This window comes from Hylaeus volcanicus, chromosome 6 (genome assembly GCF_026283585.1).
Source record: "Hylaeus volcanicus isolate JK05 chromosome 6, UHH_iyHylVolc1.0_haploid, whole genome shotgun sequence".
NCBI lineage: Eukaryota > Metazoa > Arthropoda > Insecta > Hymenoptera > Colletidae > Hylaeus > Hylaeus volcanicus.
In genome coordinates this window covers 10,057,108-10,081,735 of record NC_071981.1, presented here as the reverse complement: position 1 = coordinate 10,081,735, position 24,628 = coordinate 10,057,108, and the positions used below count along the sequence as shown (strand labels likewise).

Below are 24,628 nucleotides of genomic sequence, written 5' to 3'. Positions count from 1 at the left end.
TAAATTTCAATCTTTTCTCAGTCACATATTCCAAAAGACCACGTATAGTTGTAAAAGCGAAATGTCGAAGCAATCCCTGTGTTCCATTACTACGAAAATTGGTAGTTGGTACTTTAAAGCAATAAGATAGCGAATAAATAGTTTTACGCGAATTATTGTGCAATCATACATGATCGAACGTAAAGGCATATAATTAATCCCTACTCTTAATAATTGTTAAGTTCATTTATTACCTGTTAGAAGAATGGTAATAAACGATGATGGATACTAAATTTCATATGTTCCAATGGCCGTCAAATTGAGACTTGAATTACAAATCCATTGTAATGGAGATTAATTTGAGCACTAACAGAATGAAAACTAATAGTTTTCACTTAAGCTAGAGTGATAAGTGCATAAATGTAAAGGCATACAATTAGTTTCAATTCCTGATATTACTTTTTATTATCAAGATATTAACTTAGGTTACACATCCGTATTAAATATTGGCGCCCAGGGTAAAACGCTGGAAACAATTCAAGCTCGAAAAAAGATCAAAATAATTACAAACTCTTTATTAAATAATCTAATCATACAAATGAATGTGGTGAAATCTGGAGTTCGAACAGCTAGGAATTCTTTTTTTCAAAAGATAGATTTATTCATTTCTCAACATTCATTGTACACTTGATTGTATAACAAATGAACAGTGCATAACAAACCTATTTAAGCTTGCTTCGGCGACGTAACCCCTTACGCTAACTTCGCGCCGCGTTTGTTTCCATCGTGCATATCTAAGTTCGCGCTGTAACCGCAACGTAAAAGGGCACTCGCGTTCTTTTTCTCTCGCCATGATATCAATGTGTCCTCGGTTTTGTAACGTTGCACGTTTGTTCAGCCGCTTTTTCCTAGATTTTATCGTACAGCGAGCGGAAATTGAACAATAGGCGTCGCTTTTTGTCGGTAAACTGCAACCAATACGGTTATCCAATAGCTAATCTAACGAAGGACGACGAGATTCTGAACGGTATGAAACATGAAAAATTGTTGCGGTCCGCTCTGGGGCGGTCCAATTGGGCCCTTTCTTTCTTGTAAGGTAACATTGCGTATTATTAGACGCTGATTTTAACGAAATCGTGCATAAATATCCGTTGGTCCAACCTGAAAACTATGCCGTGTTTTGTTACTACTATTGCATTTTAATAGAAAAACCATTCTTTATTCCAGAGTCACTCACTTATTTATGCTTGTGTATCTCTTGAATTATGGATAATATTAACAGATTGTATATTTCATTTTAACCAAAAATTGTATCGATTTCGCTTTACGATACTTTTCTTTTCGTAACAGGTATTTGATTTTCAGTTAGTCGACCAAATGTTTGAATACCAAGGGTTTAGAACCTTTACTTTATCATTTTAAGATGGAGCCAAGGAACTCTTCGTGTCCTTCTTCAGATCGTGCAGATTTCTTGTTTGTGTTCAGTTCGACTAATTAATATAACACGTTCGAGATTATTTAGGTAATGTTAATTGACCCACTCATGATTCATGCACTCTTGGTACATAGACAACAAAATTACATTTCATTATCAATTAACAATCAAATATTAAATATGTGTTTTAAAATAATAGTTGCCAAGTATACTGCATTGTTTGTCAATTTTTGAACAAGTTATTTTCTTCAATAGGATTGATCTTTTTCTAGAATACTAATTCGAATAAGAAATAGGCCTCCAGTAATAGTCTAATTAAGGAATCGTATGAGAGCAAATAAAATAGATGATTACGATATAGCACTGGTGGACTAAGAACAGTAAGACTTCATTAAAACGAAGTTTCGTCGAATTAGCATTTTACAATACGCACTGTTGTCTTGTAATCGTCTTTGGCCGATCAGGCCTATCGAACTCTGATACGTCCCTACCACTGATCTTTCGACTCTTATTTAAACGAAAGAAAGTGTATAATAGTCTACCGAACGACCTTTTTCGCAAGTAAATTATAAAGTATTAACAACAGCTAATGCAGGTACATTTTATTGGTAATGAAAAGATCGATAAAAATTAGACAACTATTATATTATATCCTATTATATATATATATATATATGTATATATATAAATTTTACTTATAAATTAATTTATTCTTCCTTTCTCTAATTACAAAGATACATGATAAATATGCGTTGACATCGGTAATATTAATGTTAAAAATCAATATAGATTCAACCATCACAGGCACTGCCAAACAGTAATTGATTTATCATACAAGATATACAGTCATCCTTTAACCCTTTGTGGTTGTATGTCACTCTCAACCACCAAAGATTTGTTTACCGTTCCGGTCGTATGTCTACTCTCAGCCACCACAGCAAAGAACCATACTAATCTTATATTGTATTCCGTAGATTAAAAAGATTTAAGCCATTAGACAATAGTAATAGATTCTAAGATATTAGTGTAATAATAAATTAGTAGAAAGTGATCTAAAATACGTGATAAGAACGTTAGTAATTATCAGCTATACAAGACGATATGAATCATTGGGTGAAATATGTATCTACATATTACATTTTTCAAAGACAAAAATATTGAATATTGTTACTTTTTCTGTAACAGATTCCAATAAATACCAAATAGTCGATGATACTTCGAATTGTGTTTAAGTGTATTTATGCATTCTCGCTTCTTAAAATATTTCAAAAACGATACTCCAAAATGGGAATCCATAAAATATAATTTTTACATAAAAACATTACATTAAAACACATTATTATGTAAACATACATCTAAAGTTCATAAAAGAATGAATAAATCTTGTTTATCCTTCATAATCATGCATACTATGTATCACTGCTCGTTCTTCGAAAATTAATTCCGACCAGCACGACACCCATGTCTACATTTAGTACGACCGCAAAGGGTTAATTTAATTTAAAAGAGTTCTTGACCGTTCTCCTCCCTAGAAACAGCATTTCCTCTAAGTTACTCTTCGATAAATCTTGTAACACTCCTATCAATCCAAACGGGTCTATTTCTATGTCAGAAAGTTCACTGCAACATCATGAAAGTTACAACAAACTAGAGCGGCCCCAAACGACGGGAAAGTGGGTCTAGTTAGCCAAAATAGTCGGAAACGACTATAACGCGCCACACGATCCAGTAGACTAGCAGCGCCAAATATCAAAACGCCTTTCCCACATTTGGAACCGACTTCCAGCTCCAATCCGGAGCAATTTCGATCACAGTCGAGCGAACGTTTCGCCATTCCTCGGCGATTCGCGAAGCCGTGAAACGCTTCGAGCCTCTCAGGTTTCTCAGAAATTCCCGCAGTCGCTGTTGACGTTCTTCAGAATGGCTCCGCCGAACACGCGCACAGGAGTTCTGGTCCACGAAATCAACATCAAAGGACCGCCGAGGAAGGGGCTTCCTCTGCCGATTTCGCAGCGGACGTATGACAATTTCACTAATTGCAGCCCGAGGGGCGGGTTTCCTAGCTTAGACCTTGCGATCCTTCTAGTCGGTGGCCGAGGATCGATTGTTTCTCGAGCGATCGCTTTGGCGATAGTTCTCAAGTGCAAGGACGCGTCGTCGACCGTATAGCGCCGAACTCGTCGACCGTAGATCGGAAAAACAGCGTAGATCGTGCGCATTCCGTAGTCGCCGTTGCGTTGCATCACTTTGGTTGGTATTCTAGCGGAAAGGGGGGCCAAGGCGCGATTGGAAATCACGTTCCGGAAGTGTTCTTTTTCAGAGCCCTTCGTATGGTGATCGAAGGCCGAGGCTAGGAGGAGATTGAAGCCCAAAACCGCCCCCTCGATGCCGTCCTCCAGGCCTTTGTCGAAGTCTGTGTATTCTTGGCCCACTACTATGTCGCCTCCGCTGGGTATCACGTGGCCTACCGTCTGAAAACGATCAGGGGAGGATCAATCGAAACTTCACCGGGGGGAACAACACTGTAACAAGAACATATACAGCTAGCACAGTTCATAAAGCTATTGGAAGTTTTTTTGATTTACAAACGAATCTAAAATTCAACCGAAGGCAGCAAATGGCAATAACACGAATCAAAAGTGAACACAGCAAGTTTACTCACTCACGCCTACTCAACAGAAGCCAATCATTGAATTGTGACGAATGTAACATTCAAATCACTATTAATCATATCATCCTTGACTGCTCCAAATACAACGAAATCAGGAGGAAGTTAAACATCCATAATAGTATCAGTGAAATCAACTATTCTTTCAAATACCAGGACACCTTAGTAGAATTCTGCAAGACTATTGAGTTCTTTAACAAAACGTAATAACCCTGTACTGTTTCTGTAAGTCTCTAATAACCCATGATGTTAATGCGACGGTAAGCTTATTAAATAAAAAAAAAATATATATATAATAAAAACACTGTAACGGTTCAAAAAAGAGACGTACACTACCATTTATTTCAATACAACACCACACCTGCAACTTTTTCAAAGAATAACAAACGTAATTAACACTACTTCTGCTCATTACTAGATTGCGGATCTTTATGCAAAATAAAATCTTCGCGAACGTGCCTAAAAAAATTTATTCTATATAGGAATTCATTTTATTCTGCAAATAATATAACATGAACTTTACTTTCAATCTTTTCTATATTTTCGAATATTGTTTGCATTTTGTAGGTTCTTGCACATTCAAAATTCCTATGAATGCATAAAGATACACAGTCTACTCATTACAAATTTCACAAAGTTTTACAGAAACTGTTTTTACATTTGTGGTAAAGCTAGTGTTAATGGATGCCGTATATAAATGAGTCGTACTAGTATTGTAAGGGATGTCTACATTCATTCATATCAAATCAGCATGTAGTTGTAAAATAAACGATATCCATCACTTGCCAAATAACGAGGTTTACAACATATCACGAGCCAATAACATCCCTTGTAGGGTCCCTTTGACAGACGCGCTCGACAAGAACAAAATATAAATAAAAATCATCTGTGGAATGTACTGTAAGAGAAATGGAAGGCGGTCGAAGCTGAAACCTTAGAAAAATTGGTAACTATAGTGCCCCGAGTATGTGCTGGTAAGGGCGGGTATTTTAATAAAAGCAAAAGGAGAATGCTCAAAAATAGCCATTTTTGGACCGGCCTGGAAACGAAAAATTCATGTAGGATCACCCATAGAGCAAAAAACTACTGTATCATTTTTTCCTAAAGTGATGGGAAAGTTGTAAAAAATGGGGGTAAACCTATATCTTATGGTTCATCATCTTTTTTAAATATTTGAACCATCTTCGAAGTAATTAGTGAAAGAAATAGCAGGTAAATTATCTAAACACGTTATCCAAACACCCTAATATTCAATCGATCCATTATCAGGATGTCTGTTATCTAAACTGCGTCAGTTAGGAAGAAATGTCTCCCTAGGTATAAATTTGCAATAGACCTGGCAACTAAACGAAAACGTGTTATTTTAACTATTGGAGCACTATAAGAAGTAGTTAGAAAGCCCGAACATCGTGAAAGTGCAACAAAGTTAACAAAAATGTATGGTGTCGGAAAAAATCTACAATCATAGATATAAAAAAACGAAATCATGATATTGAAAGCTATATGCAACATGTAGATTTCTCTGATAATAGGATCAGCAGAAAAAGCTTAACGAGTGCAAAAAATACAAGTGTAGACGATGTTACAGGTTTGAAGGAAAAAGAGCATGTATCTCTACTTAGTTATTCGTGTTACAAAATTTATATGATTTAGCAACGATAAAAATATGGGATCCTTAAATATTTGAAACAAATCGTCAAGTTTGTTAGTTTCGATTTGAGTGAATTAAAATAAGATATAAAAAAAGTGATTGTCTATTATCTGAAAATTTCCTCATAACAATCACTCTTGGCTCTACTGAAAATCATCTATCCAATTGTTTGAAAACCCTGTCAATGAATTTACATTGAATTTAAATTGAATTGAATTGAATTGAATTTAAATTGAATGTATCACACAAAAACTTTTTACTTGCGTCTCTCCTCGTAAAAATCACAAATATAGTGGTGTAGTGAAATTAATGGCCGATAACATATTTTCAAACACTTTTTATAAAGAATCTATACGATCAATTATTTAAAAATATTCAGTATGTTTTATTGAACATTTAAGCAAACAAGAAACTGGTTTCAATATGCACGATAACGTTACTCTGTTCGACAGCGTGCACAAGTTTGCACTGGAAAAAAAGCAATTGTGTTCAGTTAATAACTTTGTAATCATAGCATATACTTGAAGCTAAAAAATCAAACATTTTATTAGACTAGATATCCATGGTTTGGCTTGTCGTAGAATTTTTTTCGATATCTCAACAAATTAGAAAATGCCGAACCTTTGAAAATATTGCCAAGTTTATCAAATAAATGTTATCTATTTATTTAAAAAAGGAGCAAATCAATTTCAGTAAGTAAAATTACTTTGTTTTCAGTCCGAAAATGTTTTAAATTAGCCATAAAGATAGTTTTAAATATCAGATTCTTTTCATAGCAGCAATAAAATTCAAGATTAAAAAAACACGTAACATATAACTTTATACTTTATGAAATAACCAAAAACACAATAAGAAATGTGATAAAAAATAAAATGATTCTCTTGCACACTTATGTTTCGTTATGTTGTATGACACATTCACGATAGCATGACTCCCTCCTGATGAGTTTCTCATTTGTTGGCATGAGTCAGTTGGTCACTGAGTGATGCTCTTATCTGTCATCTATCTCACGACTGGGTCATGATATGCAATATGTTTTCACTGACAACACAGATAAACGCGATATAAAAGGGACATTTATGATTGCATTTTCTTAAATGAAAGTGTATTGCACTGATGTTATGGTATCAGGATGATTCTCGTAATCTTCGTGCAATTGTTTTCTGATAGATTGTCGAGGTTCCACCCATAAAACTGAGTTTAAACGAGACTTTATTTAGATTCATTTTGCGTATTCTTCTGCAATTAGAAGTTTTTCATAAATGAGTTGTATAACTCATAACTATGGTTAATTCTTGATATAATTTTTTAAGAAAGTAATATATCGAACTAATGGAATCTTAATAATTCAACTACAATCAATTGTTTATACACGTTTTGAAAGAAAGGAGAGTAGGGTATTCTCCAATTTTACAGGGTTACTCACAGTGTATGATTTTTACTGACAGCTCAGTTTTGTACACAACTGGAAATATGATATACTTTATAGAGTATTACTAATCTTTAGTTACGTATTAGAAAAGAAACATCAAACTATTTCATCGAAATCGAGGAAAATAAAATCCAAAATACAGTTTAACAGAAATACAAATGTATATTTACGTTTAGCTCAAGTGCAAACTGTTTTATGAAACTTCATACTTAGTTTTTATACACACGAGTACAAACTTTGGAAGCCATATTACTCCAAAGTTACGAATCAAGTTTGTTATAGTAAAATTATCGAAACAGTTAAGTTAATTGTTAATTTCTATTTATGGGTTGTTGTAGTCTTGACGAAAATCCATCCCCTGTGGTGGAATACTATCGATACTATCGATTCAATAGTACTATCGAGATAATCGATAGTTTTCGATATTGTTTTGATTTCGAAAATGGTAGTTTATGGTAGCGTAATAGGGCACATGAACGAAATCAGTAAATATTACAATTAATTACAAAACGGCAATATTTAGAGGAATGTAATGCTCTACAAGATTGTGACACATTATTATATTGTAAGGTATATAATTGGTAAAATTAGAAAAATCTACTTTCAATGAATTAATTTAATTCTTTAAGCTAATTTTTTTGTTTAGATCAACGACAATAACGATCTGTCTACAATTTGTGAATTGTATTTAAAGTAGTTTTGTATATCTCCAGGATCTATTGAATCTGAAAGAACATTCAGTGCCACAAATAATTTTAAAAAGACAATCGAGACTAAAGAATAAGAATATTCAAATGGTAACATTGTTAAATATAATAAGAATAAGTGGCGTATTTGAAATAGTATTAGATCTAATTACTTTTATTTTTTGAACACCTCTTTTGTAAAAAGAAACTATCGATAAATCTCCATCACTAGTACGTAGATCAAGTTGGCTTGCTTAGTAACTTTTAGCGTGAATAAGAACAAAAATCTCCGTTTGCATCCCTATTATTTGATGAAAGTGCACGAACCTCTTCCGAGTGGCCTTGAACCCGGAGCTGTCCGTTGACCCACAGAGCGTAGAGACCGTCCTGATTCTCCCAGCTCTGACACACGTGGTACCAGCGATTCTCGTGAATGTCGGTCGCCGTCGCGAACACCACCTTCCCACCGATTTCCAGGTGGACGCTCCTCCCGTGCGGCGATATCCACGCCCGTACTAGACGGTCGCGCTCGTTTTCTGTCAGAAGCAATCAACGTTACTTGGACACGTTTGGAGTGTTTGGACGTTCGATCGGTCGCCTCGAAACTGGCTCATTTTACTATAAATGTTACTAACAAGTAACATCACCAGAATGCTAAAAATAGGAAGAAATTAAGGAAAAACCGAGCAAACAGCAACTTAAAGGGTTCAATAAAATATTCAAATTTCTAAAAGAAATAGGTTTTGTAGACATTATAACAAATTTTTCAAAAGGCAAGTCGAAGCGTGCAATTAATATTGAAATTTCTGAGAGGAATAGCAATCATAAACATTCTAATGAATTTTTCAAAAGCCACTTCAAAACGTGTAATTAATATTCACATTTCTGAGAGGAATAGGAATTATGAAGCAACTGAAACAGCAATTCAAAGTGTGCAATAAAATATTAAAATTTCTAAAAGAAGTAGGAATCATGAACAGTATAAAGAATTGTTCAAAAGTAACTTTAGAAGTTTATTTTATTTTTATTATCCAACAAATTTTGACAATTTCTTAAATAATTGTTGATGATTTATTTTTTTGAACGTCAATTAACATGGTCTAACTAAAACTTTCAATTTATAGGCACTGCTACTTTTCTTCTTTGCATCTCCATCACTTTTTGAAACATTTCATCGAATTAACTTTAAAAGTACAGTTCATCCTCTAAACATTAATATCAGCTCGTAAAAAATGTACAATTGCAGTTAGCGATGTTACTTCTAAAAAGTGAATAAAAAGCGCCAAGTTAGCCACGACCGACTGATTTTCCAAGCAGTGAAATTTCTTTTTATGAGGACTTTCTGCGTCTGTTACGCAAGTTAGAACGGTGCGTGCGTTCGATGGTTCACTTATGATCGCGTTTTCCGTGACATGCCGGAACGAAAGAAACGAAAAGTAATTTTCGACGGTACTTACTCGAATAGGAGAATATGGAATGAGGGTGAGTGAGGTCGTTGGACTGTAGCCACAGGCAAAACGTAAACTCTGTCATTTCTGGCACCGGCAACTCCCATCTTAGGAACTGGGAACACACCGATTCTCGCTAATAATCCAAGACTCTACTTGTCGATTTCAGGCGCGTACGATTAATCGATGCAACGCCTTAAATGGAGTAGCCACGATTTGCGCAACCAAAATGTCAACTATGTTGCATTCAATTGGAATTGATAGTCTAAAGAGATTACGTCGCCTTTGCGACACATAAGAATCGAAATTTTCTTCATAAAACAGAGTGTTTTGTCGAAATAAAAACGGTTAAATATCACATGAGAAAATAAAGCTATCAAAAAAATTTTTATACAAAAGCTATTTAAATTAAATAGACAACTTATACGATGTAAATAATTTTATTGTAAGTACAATAGTGGGGGAGATTTGATAAACAAATCAACTTTTTTAAATGGGACTTCATATATTTTTATCCATATGATAGCATTTTATTAGACAAATTCGTTTAGTGATATTTCATGGTCATTTATGATAAGAATATTGGTCATTTACACCATATAATTTATCTATTTAAACGAAACAAGTTTTGTGGAAACATTTTTTAAATAGCTTCATCCCTTCATGAGATAATCAATCATTCCAATTTCAACGAAACACCCCGTAGACAACATATCAAGAAAAATATATTTATATTTATACAGATATTTTTTTTATAACATGTATAAAGGAAAGATTCCTATTGGAAGAATCTTACGAAATGATCGTGTACAATACACATTGTTTAAAATGCTCTTTTCACTTTCATTCGTTCGCTAAATATACAGGAATCTTTTAAACAGCCCTCAAAACCCTTAATCAATGGCCATTACACGCCAACGAAGTCTGGTAATTCTACATTTTGCATAATTGTTGCTCGTAAAAACGCAAGAAAGTATCGAAAGTAGGTAGACGCTCATTGCCAACTTGATCGATTTCGAGGTCAGTCGACAGTCTCCAACAAAGTATGTATTGCGTTTCCTGTTTGAAAAGTGTGTGGCTGGGATTTACGATCGTAAAACAAGATTTCTGTAAACTAGATCACCGGGTGCAGTGCCGTAATCGGCACATCTGAGTCCTGACTGTTAAATTTTATGGCGGTAGAGGGAATTTAATTCTTTCTAAACCCCGTATAATCCTAAGTAGTGTTAAGTGGTAATTCTATGTTTTAAAGAGAAACAATGAATCAAATTTTGACAGCAATATTTATTCCATTGAATACAACATTGTCATATATTTCTGATGTGGTAATTATGGGGTAACTCATATACACTAATCATGGCAGAATTTTTTAGGAAAAGAATGTAGAATTACGGAGACTCTCTTTTTTCCTAAGTAAAAAAATATATTTTGTTCATTGGTATTCTTGTTGCTTAAGCTTTTTAAAGTATTTGTACCAAATTATATACAACTGGTTATATGAAGCGCTTTTTTGGAAACTCTGTTTTTCAAATATGGATGTTACTACTGTATCTCGAAAATCGTAAAAGATTATTATTCTTTTCGGGCCACTAAAAGTACATCTATGAAAAAATCGAAACCATGAGGTCAAAGTGCTGTCATTCTGTCAATTTTCTTTTAATATATTTTTCTCCAGTCAATGGGAGTAGTCACACTCATAATGAATAAACCTAAACCGTTTATTATTGGTTCGTATCACCCAGACCTTGGCACTTGTGTCATAACCTTATTAAAAATATTATTTCAAATAACTCGTTATTTTATTTTATAACTATTTGAAATAATTGCTTGAAATAGTTGTGAAATTGTTCTCCAAAATGATATGAGGTAATTCATATACTTGTGATCGAGGTCACTAGACCTGAACATATTTTTATTGAAATAGAAATAATAAATAACTAGTACTTGTAAGACACGTTTTCCAAAACTTTTATGGCTTAATTCTTTTGAAACAATACTAGGTGAACCCCTATAAAATCTCTTACAGATGAACGTTTTAAAAACAAAGTTGTGCTGAAATTAAATTACTATAAAGATTTGTTAAAATAAATTGCTTCTGTTGCATATTATTTTGGGGATTATTTCTAGCCATAAATTTAAAATACAAAAACAATGAAATAATTCATTATTTGAAATAGCTATTATTTTAAATGAATTGATATCATTTTTATTCTCGAATAACTATTGAAACTAACGCTCCGAAATAAATAATTTCGAATAGTTATTTATTGTTTCTATTTCAATAAAAATATGCCCAGGTCTAGTACCATTAGGGCAGACTCGATAAGTGATCTGGAATATTATACGTGTCAGAGCAAGACAATATAACAAAATCTTGTGTATACATATATAAATAAATGTAACAAATTTCAAGGTTTATGCCAAGTATTTAAGGTGCATAATAATCACAAAAATTGCCTCGAAACTGGTAAAAAAAGGGTACTCTATCAAAAAACAAGAAACAAACTGACACTGATTCGGTATTTTATTCGTTACAAAACTGGAGTCATTCAACTTCAGAGATAAGTGACGCAAGAGATGCTACAATTTTATAGGGTCTTTCCATTGTTCACGGATTCTAATTACACCTTCTATGCTAAATTTATAAATTCGTTAATGAAGGGTGTCCGTGCATTCAACAATCATTGCACACCCTCGATTACGCCATTGGATCGGGCGCAGTTGGAGCGCTCACGATCGCGTGCGCGCTTACCAATTTTGCGCACAACAAAGCAACCTGCTTTCTAAGCTTTCTTTAGTTCGTTCGTGGCAGTTAGATCTCTCACCTGTATGTATCCCTTCTGAGTGAGCAGAACCTTGTGCATAGGCGTTTCGCGTTGTTTGTGGGTATCCTGGTCGGTCTGAGTCGTGATTCCCCGACAGGGGAATATCGCTAAACCGACGAGAATCAAACTTACAGGAACGAAGCCATTGCCTCGATGGATAATTGTCGCTTTCCCCATCTCGATTCGTTCATCCCTTCCTTCTACTTTCCCTTGGCTTCACACTTTCTTCGCTCTTCGTCCTGCTTTGTTCTCAGCTTCCTATAATCGCGAAAGGTGTCTGCTTGCTCTGAAATGTGATCCTATTCGTAAGTAGGTTAACGCATTGTGAAATACGCTTTATTCGCTGCAAATGTATAAAACACAATGGTTAAAACAATAATCGCTAAAAGGGTGAAGGGCTCATCAACTGTACAGCGATTTCTTAGTATTAACGTCTTGAGGGATATTGATGCATATGTATACGTTTATTTTTATATCAAAATCACTGTTGTTTATGATCGCAATACCTTTTAGAATTAAAAGATATTAAATATTAAAGTGAGATATTTGTATGTCAAGATCGATTGAGGGATGAAGATTGCTTTGATTTGTATGTATTCGATTAAATATAAACGAAATCCATTTAATATTCGTCCCTTAAGAGGGTAAACTTTATGAAGTGAACTTTATTTTGAATAGTGTAAGACTATCAACACTAAAACTTCAAAGTTCAATCTATACCTATTCTATGTATAACTATATCATTGTAATTAGAAAGAAGAGGAGCAATTTATTTTTTCAATCAAATTAATTCTCTACTAAAATAATTGTCCTCAAATATTACAATAAAAGAATTGTTAATAATTGAGTAATTTTAAAATAAAATTTGAAATACTTGGATTAAACTGGCAGACTTCAACGTTTTTTTTGTTTTTTTGTTTTAATGTTAAAAGTAACAAATCCATTTTTCGATCATTAGATTGCGGATTTTTAAGCGTTTATGGCAAATGAAAACATGAGTAAATCAATGATAACGTGTGCAAATACAAAAATATATAAAATAAAAACAATAATACACACGATCTACTGTTTAGATAAAAAACACGCTTTCATTTAATTTTTTTTTCTCGACTTAATTGTCTGTCATTAACTTTCAGTGAACGAATCACTTTTATCGGAACCCTAACTTACTCACCAATTGAATCGTATATCTTCCTCGATATCGCGTTCGGACGCCCTTTGCCTCTCATCGGTTGTCCACGGACAAGCGTGCCATTAATCTCCTTCGATTTTTAATTGACAGTCATCGTACTGTCGGATCGAAACGAATTCTCCGAAGAGAAACGGTGCCAGTGCGGCGAACTGTCCGCGCGAGTAAACAACACTAACCAAGTCCGGTGGCGGCTTGAGTCGAGTTCCGTCCCGTTGGGAACGAGCACAGTTGGATTGCCAATGGAAGGGTTGAGTATTAAAAGAAGGAGGAGGAGGAGGAGGAGGAGGAGGAGGAGGAGGACCTTGTCTAGGATACCACTTGACGAACCGTGCGGTCGTTTAACTCGAACCTGAAATTCCCTCCGTTTCCACGTTCCTGCACGCCAAGTTTCCGGATACTTCGATTCAACGGAACACCCGCAATTATGATTTACGCGTCACGCACTGCGAGTCTGGAATCGATGTCCACTTAAGACATTTTATGTCAGACGACCGACTCGGGGGACTCGGTTCTTAATAATTTATTCATTCGAGCCATGAATGGTTTGCGAACTGGAATCTTGATTATCGCAGCCTTAATTATCGCACAAGGGTGCATGATGTCTATAAGTGGGAAGGGATGGGCACTCAGAGTCGAGTAGTATAGAAGACGCTACTCATGGACTATGAGTAGTGGGAACACATTTTTAGACGGTGTGTATTTTAATTAATTAAATTAACCCTTTACGGAAGATCTCACGCGTCCCATTATTTTTGAACTCCTGTAAAATAACACTTAACAATCAATTGGGGATTTATGTTAGTGGCGTTCTCTTAAATGACATTAGATCTAATCGTTTACACCATTAGGAGTCGGAATAAACAGTCAAGTATTGCTGAGGAAACCAACGTAATAACGCATGTTTGTCAATTTTCGAACTTGCTAAATAGCGCTCGACGTTTCTTGAAAGCAACATATAAGTAAGATCATTTTACTGTTAATGTGACAAGACCTTTATAAATGTGGTCTGGAAGTAAAAGATTATGCTTTACTAACAATAAGTCCATTTCATCTAAATTAAAATAATATTTTTATGAATATTGGCCAAAAATTGTACTCTTAAAAGATTTTTTTGTACGCATTATAAATCGAGTTTCTAGCACTGTTTTCGGAAAATTCCAACGGTAGAATGTTGGATAACTTCATCGAGACAATATTTTTCGGTCAAGAATTAAGAAAAGAACATGTTGAATTGATGATTCCACTCATAAAAATAAACCCAAATGGGATTTTAAAAATTTAAAATTAACGTTTCCAATCTTAGGCAAAGCCAAAGGATCTTTATTGATAAGAAATATTTATATACTCTTTGATATAATGTAATACACTTTCATACAATTTGAAGTAAAATCCTAGAAAGCCTACGTAAACAAGCAAAACCTTATATCAAGAAATTTTATCTACACATATCTACGTATAAACATAAATTGTGTATTTCTAAGTATAAGGAATTTCTTTTCATGAACTCATATGCCATTTTATAGTTTTTGTTTCTTTCCGCGTTTCGTACGCAAGCCAAAAAAAAGTATGAATTTTTTATCCATGTATTATACATGTGTTCATAGAACCGAGACGGAAAAAGAAAATAATGTAATGAATACCTGCCATATCTGCATTAGTCAAAGTGCATGCTGTTTAAAAGTGAGTAATTTATAAACAGGGAAAATACATAATTAATAAAGTATGAGGAAAAGCCTGGAAAGATATGTAGACATGGTAGAATTACTATCGTTCGTGCCGTTTGTAGGCGACGATTATTTCAAAGACTTTCAGTAATGGTGATGAAAAAGAAAAAGAAAAGACAACATTTAGTAGATGGATTATACATGTTTAAAACAAAGAAATTGTCGAAACACGCTATGATCAAATTCTCTGCTACTTGAATTACTTTAATTGAGAGATAAGCACTTAATTTCCACCTTCTTGAACGTTATTGTGGACTGTTATTATCTCTTAACACAATAGTGTTCCGCCTCGTTATGTACTAGCGGCGCGGAAGCAACTAAGCTTCGTAAATCTCTAAATCGATGAAGATATGGAGCATGGTAATTAATTTCGTAAATTGACCAGCAAAGACTTAACACCAGTAAGCTAATTTAAAAAAGAGTATTTTCCTTTGTTTAGTCATTTCTTATTATGGCATTTAGATAAGTTGTCTGAAACGTTTCGTTCATTTTGTATCATGGTATGTGTACAATATATGTGGTTATTCTTGTTACATACTTCGACATATCCAGATGAAATATCTTTTCTTTTTTTTCCGTAACTCCTTATTAAACGATACGTTGTAAAAATTGCCAAAGTTATAACTAGACTGCGAATCTTTATGAAAAATAAAATCTTCGCGAACGTCCCTACAAAAATTGAACCTAAATGGGAATTTATTTTATTCTGCAAATATTATAACATGAACTTTACTTTCAATATTTTTTATATTCTTACATATTGTTTGCATTTTGTAGTTCCTTGCACATTCAAATTTTCTATAAATGCATAAAGATCTGCAGTATATGTAGTTATAACCGTTTATATCACAGCCATTAGGCTGTTGACACATGAAATTTTAAATAGTTACTCTTTTATTTTAGGGTAAGAAATAGATTTCTGTTTATATTCCTGTTGCTTAAGGTTATTATACAATCTAGATAAGTCATGTGACACGTCATGTGTTTATAATATATATGGTTATCTTTATTGCATACTTTGATTAATCTAGATAAAAAATATATTCCTATGTTCGGTAGCTCCTTATTACACGATTTAGATGTGTTGTCAGAAACGTTTTGCACGCTTTGTACTACACGTCATTAATGTCACATGTTTGTGATTTATATGGGACAATTTCCACCACGATTCTCGCATTATAAAAACGCTTTGTTTCTTAATTTTCGTCGGCATGCGTTGGAGTATGTAATTAGAATTCAACCGTTTTCTTATCTTGACGACGCATCCTCGGTAGGAATAAAATTGATCAATGTAAATTGTGTAATTGGTATGACTGTAATATTGCATCATTCGGTCGCGGGACACGGGTTTTACATAATACGTAGCGCTTCAAAACACTAGCGCTATGCAAGGTGCCGAAAAGAACGATTCCATCGGCGCGAAATAGGAAAAACGACTGTCATTAACAACGAGAATCCACTTTCGAAACGCCTAGAGCCTTGTAATCTAACCGAGCGGGGCGATAAAACAATTAACAGGGACCAATGTGACATAATACTTTCCGACACATTAGTTGCATAATTATTTAATTAAGAGAAAATAATTACCTAAACGAACAGTACTTTCATATACAGTACTGTGCAAAAATCTTAGGTCACTTATAGTACATTACGTCTTTTACATTTTCACCGCTAGAGCTCTACGACGAATGATTCAGCTTCTATACTTTATTTTATTGATATTATTGTACAGTGTACTGTTCGGAATTAGATGAAAATAGTATAAATTTAAAGGAGAATTTAATATTTACTACTTCTTTTACCTTTGTGACAGCGTCGACCATTCTTGATTGTTATCTTAATTTACCTTATACAGTTCATGTATATTTTTTGGCTCCCGTTTTTTCTTGCTCTGTCTAAATAATCGCAGACATGTTCAGTAATATTTAAATCGAGACTCCTCTAAATCTTTTAAATAATTTGTTACAATACTATTATATGTATGTATAGTATATTAGTACATATAAAAACACAATAATAAATATACATCATCTTTATTTCGTTAACATAGATTTATTTATGTGTAATTTCACAAGACTTTCGCACAGTACTGTAGATCAGGTTTCATATGCCTTATAAGTGTTTAGTTTTTTTTTCTTCCTTCCTAAATATTCACTTTAAATTAAACATTTTTAATTGTTGCGCAGAATGCAATTTATGAAAGTTGAATAGAGCCACTAATTGCATGACCGAAACGTCGCATTGAATTTATAATTGATGATAACATTCTGTTGCTTCCGTTATAAAAAAAAAAATTGCAGGTTTTTATTAAGCAGTTATGTAGAATGCAAAAAATGAATAATTAATTTCATTCTATATAAAGATATAATTTCATATGTGAATGAAAAAAGCACGAATGAAGTAGATAAAGGGGAACAAGAAAATTTATGGAAGTTAATCTATATACCCATTTTTATAAAAATATACGAAATGGTTATAATTTGTACTGAAAATCAATTATAGTAACAAATATATACACATGTAAGAACACACATATATTGTACACACATTTGAAAAAAATACGTCTCTTTAGGTCCAAATATGACCATAGCATCTTAACGCAATACTTTCTTCCCCCATAGGTCAGAAACTAAGAAAAAAAAACAAAGTTTGCGAAAGCAGATATTACGAGAGATGCGCAATTACTTTATGTTATTTCGTATTCTTGCGGACGAGCCTTGCATACAAACGAGACCATCTGGTTTATGAATCGTAAAATCTCCGTTAAATCTGTAGACTCGGTTTACCAGGGACTGGTTGTCTATAAAAATTCGACGAGACGTGAAGATAAAATGGAAACACGAGGCTCCGATCTATATCGTGTTCATTGCCATGCAGTCTCCGCCTTGCTCCTTGCTTTCTCGCTCATTTGGATTCATGCAAACGCATTTCTATTTAATTGCTTCAATTATAGATAAGGCTTACCTGTAGCGCAACATAGTTATTATAGAATAACTGTAAATACGTATTATTTTAAATAATTAGAGCAAACATTTTTATCTTCGACATACTGCACGTTCCGTTGTAATTGAGTAAAATTTACCATAACTGGACAAGCTCGGGACTGACCTTGTGCAGTTATCGTAGAGTTCGTATGTTTTCTGATGTTTGTCGACGAGCTTCGAACGTGGAAAAGGACAACGAATAAAGAAGACGACGGAGCGAAAACACCAGGGTATGTCGGTGAGACAATTTAATGCAACGATAAAACTTGTTTATTATTAACTTTTTTCTTGTAAAACTTTTACCATCATATCCTTGGCATTTTTCTAATTAAAATGAGATCGAACACGATATAATTTGGATGATATTTGCCATGCATCTTTTTTTAGTTACTGTTCTACGATATATGATGCATAGTAAGTTGTTACAAGTAAATATATTGAGAATTATGTCGCGTTTGGTCTCATTTTAATTAAAAAATGCCAAGAATATGATGGTAAACGTTTTATAACAAAAAAGTTAATAATAAAAAAATTTCACCATTGCATTAAATTGTCTCATCGAGTAATCCGATCCCAGATCATGTTTACACTGCTCGGCGATCGATCTCCTGGACCCCTCAAGAGATATACCCCCAGTGGTGGGGCTGGTTTCTGTGCATTTATCGTAGACAAATTTATGCAGACATGGAGACATTACTGTATAGTGTTTACAGTGATCCAGTGAATGTGTTAGAAAAAATGATGCAATTGCGTGTAGAACGTGGAAAGTTTCGTGAGAAATTAGCAAAACTGCTCGATTTTATTAGACACACGATCTTTCACAAATTTCCGCGTAATTTTCTAAATAATTAACGCGGAAACAGACTTTCATCCGACGAATACAAGGATGATACACATCAATTAAGTGTGTCGTGCTCATTATATAATTTCACTGTTTACGCGTGTTTAGTATAACTTTCCCGTTACGTGCGAATTAAGTACGTATTGTCTACTGGCTCCTTATAACATAAAAACGTATATTGCGGAGAAATTTTGTTTTCCATTAGTTATCAAAATGGCCATTTTTCGATATTATCCGTTCTCGTACTATCTCGTTAAGGAGTTTAACACTAGGCTTACGGAGGTTTCTTATCTGATCTCTATTACTGAAGCAATACTTTGATAAGTGAAGTCGATTCACTAAAATTAATTAGAAGGCTTGAACTAAAATGAATTTGGATATATGCTTGTCCCTTTTTATGATTAAAATACAGCATAGGTGTTTTGTGAAAAGTGTAAACAATTCTGTAAAACCTTGTGAAATTGGTAAAAATAACCGTACTTCGTAAACCTAGTATTAAAAAAGCGACAGAAATCGTTACATACTTTGTTTCCTGGAGAAAAAACAATTTATTAGTCTGTGACTCTATACGTAACGACATTATCGTGCTCGTGTTGACGGTCTGTTGCTTCATCTTATTGAAAATACACATCAGAAACGTAAATTTCAATAAGTTGAAGGCATAAAGATCGGTAATAATCACATTATAGCGGCGTACATTCGCCATAACAGCGAACCAGCCAACCATAATTTGAGAACTTTCTTCTCCTCGAATGCGACAAGTTTGTTTATTGTCACATTCATCTAATCTAAAATGAGCTTCACGCTGAAATTGGTTTTACATGAAAACTGAGAATTGGTTGCATAATAAGCTTTATCGGTTTCAATACGTTGTTTTTGTGAAAGCGACAACATTGTAATAATTATCTGTCAAATTAATATATGTGAAATTTCAGTTAAAATAAACAATAAACACTCTGCACTATCTGTAGACATCTTCTTATGGAAAACTTTATACAATGTGTCACAAATGTTTATTTATGTCGGAGATATTAAGTTTTAATTGTTCCAATCAGTAGATATTAAAATATAGAAAAATACCTCACGATTACTTATTTATATTTTATTCTCAACATTTCATGTTCGGAAATATTACTTTCTCGAAAAACATTGGTATAATAATCTGAAACTTTAAAATGCATTAAATATGTACATCTCCCGAATTAATTGAATATTTGCAATGCATAAAATTAATTTCTGACAATAGTTACATTAATTATTAACAATGTTTATTCAAGCAATGATCGAGAATATGACTTTGCTGTAATATTACAGTACGTAGACAGCGGTAGATGCTTTTTCTAATAATACCGAGTATTGACGAAAATAATAAAATTCTGAAGATGGATATCGCAAATTTGTATTGTTAGGGCGAAGATAAAAATGACAAAAAAAGGGTTTACGATGTTTCATAATTTTTTCATAACCAAGAATAGAATTTCAAGTGATATAAATTCACGTCAGCGGTCGCAAATGTGTTAATATTTGTTATTTTTTTAGGACGAAGATGAAAATGACAAAAAGAGGGTTTACAATGTTTCATAATTTTTTCATAATCAAGAATAGAATTTGAAGTGACGTGAATTCACGTCAGCGGTCGCGAATGTGTTAATATTTGTATTCCTAATGCGGATTTTCCCTTTAAAAGATATTGTTTAGCCTAACCTCTGGTATCCTTCCTGTTTCAGACGGCGAAAAATTCTACTTCCGGAAGCAGTGGCTACTATGTCGGGGGCAGCAGCACCCTGCCACGAGGGGGCCAGCTAATGAGGGCGTACAGCCCAGCAGCGTCGTCCGTGGTCGGTGGACCAACCGCGACGCCGACGCAACCCAAACCTCTCACCACTCCAGGTACACGAGACTTCGCAAAAGTTGAACGATTGCTGATACGAAATGCGCGCGAGCGTAGTTTACGCGAGACGGGACGGGTTCGAAAATCGGTTGGATGACTCCAACGACCCGTGATACTCCGTCCATTTGGAGTGTAACGAATAATTCGTTGCTTACCATGCCTTGTACGTAACTCATACCCCTGCTTGCCCATGCTCGTCCATGCTGTCTCCCGTAGATTCGAACGCCGAAACGCATCCGTCGACCAGAGTCGCTACGACTCATTCATAAACCCTGAGATGACGAGGGCACTTTCTCGATGGAATTTGATATTCAAATAAGCCTTTGCACAGTGATAGAGCTTGAAGTATTGAAAATAACGATATAGTGTTGCCTACAGGTGATACACAGGGTAATTAAGTGTGATGCATAACTCCATTACTAGTGCTGTTAGAGAAAAATGTCAAAAGAAAAAGATGAAGAGTTTAATGAGTACTATATTTGTAAGGCCACATTTTTTTTATAAGAGTAATGATGCATGTGCATTCGATAATTGCAAAGATTGAATCCTTTCACCATTCTACGTAAAAAGGTGATAGACTAAAGGGGTACACAGATTATTAGTTTGCAGAAAGACGAAAGGATTCAATTGTTGATATAATATCAATATGTAATATATACGTAATATATACACACACACATGTATATATATTCTTTTCAATGGAACTGCATATATATACACACGTATAAGTAATACAATTATCGAATGCACAGACATTCTTACACTTTTTGATCTATTCATCATTTTCCTTTAACATTTTCCTAACTTCTGGTAATGGTAAAGTGTAACAATAACTTGTTACACTTACTTGGTTCACCCTGTTTAGTTTTGGTTGCAGACAGTTATAGTTGATGAGATATTTACGGTTGAAGTTTCAAAAGGTATTTTTCTGCTGTATTATATGCGAAAATTTGTAATTCGAATTCTATCTCATGACTTTTTCAAATTACTTTTCTTTTTAATGAAAGTTTAATGTATGTACAATATTTATTCGTCAAGAGTTCGGTTTGGTCTACACGTTGAAAGTTTGATATTCTCCTCAAGAGGAGACGTCTTCGCCACTATTAAATGTATGTAAAACTTCATCTTTGTATAAATGGAGCAGAGTTTAAAGCATGATTTTAAAAAATAAGCAGCCTCTAAGGGTACACTTCGTTGATGACACTATACTATCACTGTTTTAAAGATTCCCTATTCAGGGTATTAATTAATATATGGGCACTTTTTTAAGATCAAGTCTTTGCATTATTACAAATCGAAAAGTCATTTACCATTTTACAATCTGAGGCTTCGTTATCGAGATATACGCAATTGAAGTTTACGAGGTCAATGACCTCGTACTTCCTTGCCTAAACTTTATTATAGGCTCCCAAGTTATTTTTAAGTTGCGAGTATGCAACCGATGTATATTCCTCCTGTGTGAGTACCTATAAATTTCAAATGTTTATATCTCGATAACGAAGCCTCAGATCACAGAATGATACAGGATTTTTCGATTTGTAATTATGTGGAGACTTGATCCTCAAAAATGCACTCGTATATTAATTAACACTCTGCATAATAAGGCAGATTCACCTTCGGAAACTTTAGCCCAGAATATCTTCCAAATTGTTAAACGTCTGTGTCCAAACGTATGCGCCAGTACCTCCAGCATTAAAAACTGTATCGTCGTGCAGAAATTTGTTTAAATATCGATAGATCCATTAGGGAAATACTGTTGCGAGTATCGTCTGTATACGTTATTGTTGAGGTGATCGCAGAACCGTAGTAAAATCCAGTATCACGATGCCCCTTTACTCGCTATCTCGCACGCTATCTATTACTGAAACAGTGTCGCAATCCCGATCGTCCTGACCATAATCGATGCACTTGCTACACAAACGCTTCTCCTCGATTAACCCAAGCTTGCCGTAACGATCGTTATTTTCCTTCGATCGAACGAGTAACGATGCAAAGATCGCGAACAGCGTCATCCGAACCTATAATACATCTATGTGCACGTACAAATTTAAAGAAATATAAGAGAGGACAAGGCCTGGTAATATTTCATTATTAATATAGCGTGGATTTAATGTTCATTACTGAATTAATTAATTAATGTTAATTAATATTCATCCAATATTCGTGAAATTGGATTTAAAAATGTACAGCTGATGCTCTTTTTTTCGGAGTTTCATTACATTAGCTTTCCAAAGGCATTGCTTTAACACATCATATATTGGGATCTCTCTTTACGTTCAAGGATTCGTAATGTACATGTCATAAATCTCAAGTTGTAATCTTCGATATTTATATACATTTAACCCTTTGTACTCGAGAGGTGACTCCCAGTCACCACTGGGTTTTCTTTAGGTTTAATTTCTTTGGAACTCGAAGTGTCCAAAGCAAAGGTGACCTGATACTCAAATCTCAAATTAAGGATCTCAATTTCGAAGTTAATCTAAGCTTAGGATTCGTGACAATAGAATGCTGAGAAAGCATCTCGAGTTGCTGATAGATAGCAGAAAAAAGGCCTCGAGTGCAAAGGGTTAAATTTAGGAAAAAGGAAATATACAAAATACGAAATACAAGAGAAAATTTTCGATTTGCACGAATAACAATGAAAAAACAAAGCTACCGACCATGTAGAGCGCGAGCCACTGTCTCTGTCCTAACGCTGGCAAATGCCAACGCGGACAACGAGTTGGGCAGGGCGACGCAGCCGTACTCGTTTGAACGCTTTACACAATTAATCGATCCAAGCTTTTAACACCCAGTCGAATGCAAGCATTTGTCCTTCCTATGCATCATCGGGGCGCTTGACTTTCCTCTTTGCGCGCCATCCGTTCGATCGGCGATCACGGAGAGTCGAGTTCGATGATCGGCGACAATCCGTGATTCACGTCTTTGCTATGACGCGACGTAAGAGTGCATATAGCCGCGAAGTCGTTGACAGAGAAATTTCGTTCGCTATGAAACGTTGACCGACATAAACTGCCCATTTGTCGCAGGTATGCTCCAAGAAGGACTACTAACGCAGCCAAATTAACCCCTTCGATTAAAGTCACGGTGCCCTATACTGGAAGAATCCACGCATATATTGATTCACCTTTACAATTTTCTTTTTACTACCGATGCGATAAGATGAATACAATCGTCGATAAAATTAAAAACACTATTGCACAAAATTTTAGCCAGATTCTCCTAGTACAGGGTACCTTAATTTTCTTTTCAACAAAAGAGGATGATCTTACTCTTGTAATCTGCCACATGTCATGAAAAATAGGTTTATATTTTGTGTGACACCCCATGCGGCCTATATGTTTCAAAATTTCCTGAATTTTAGACTTTGTAAACGTACCTTGTCAGAGCCCCTACGACCAAGAAACATTGACAATCTCGTACAAAGAACATAGACAATACGTCGAGGAGTCTTAAGGCTATTAGGTAATTCTTACAGCAGAAGTTCAGAACAATTCCATCGAAAGAAGATCCCTATACAATGAACGTGTTAATCTGGCCACGTCTGTAGAAATACGTCCTGTCGCGTACCTCGAAAGCCGCTCACTTCTGTTGGTGCACTTTTACCAAGCGAATTAGCAAGCAACTAATTCGGGGAGAAACGCGACGTGCGCTGGAACAGCTGGGTACATTGGTTTTTGTTTGGTTTTTCCGGATGGTTGGATAGGTGGTGGCGGGGTGCCGCCGGCCAAGCCGCTTCGCAGCTACCAGTGCAGTAAGAGTCCCCTTGGAAGCCTCGGGGGCTCGGCTCGCTTCTCTAGAGACAGCTCGGTCTCCCTCTATAGTATAGCAGGTCAGTAGCATCCTTACACATCCCTTCGGAAAGCTCGCTC

At 34.7% G+C, this 24,628-nt stretch overlaps 1 protein-coding gene across 3 annotated transcripts in view; it reads left to right on the top strand.

The window, feature by feature from the left end:
* LOC128878711 (uncharacterized) overlaps positions 1-24,628 on the top strand; it is a 298,863-nt gene that overhangs the window by 209,405 nt on the left and 64,830 nt on the right. For all 3 annotated transcript variants that reach the window (XM_054127154.1, XM_054127156.1, XM_054127153.1), the window contains exons 10-11: positions 20,593-20,755; positions 24,463-24,588. In XM_054127154.1, the coding sequence (XP_053983129.1) occupies positions 20,593-20,755; positions 24,463-24,588 (289 nt within the window). The remainder of the gene's footprint in view (positions 1-20,592; positions 20,756-24,462; positions 24,589-24,628) is intronic.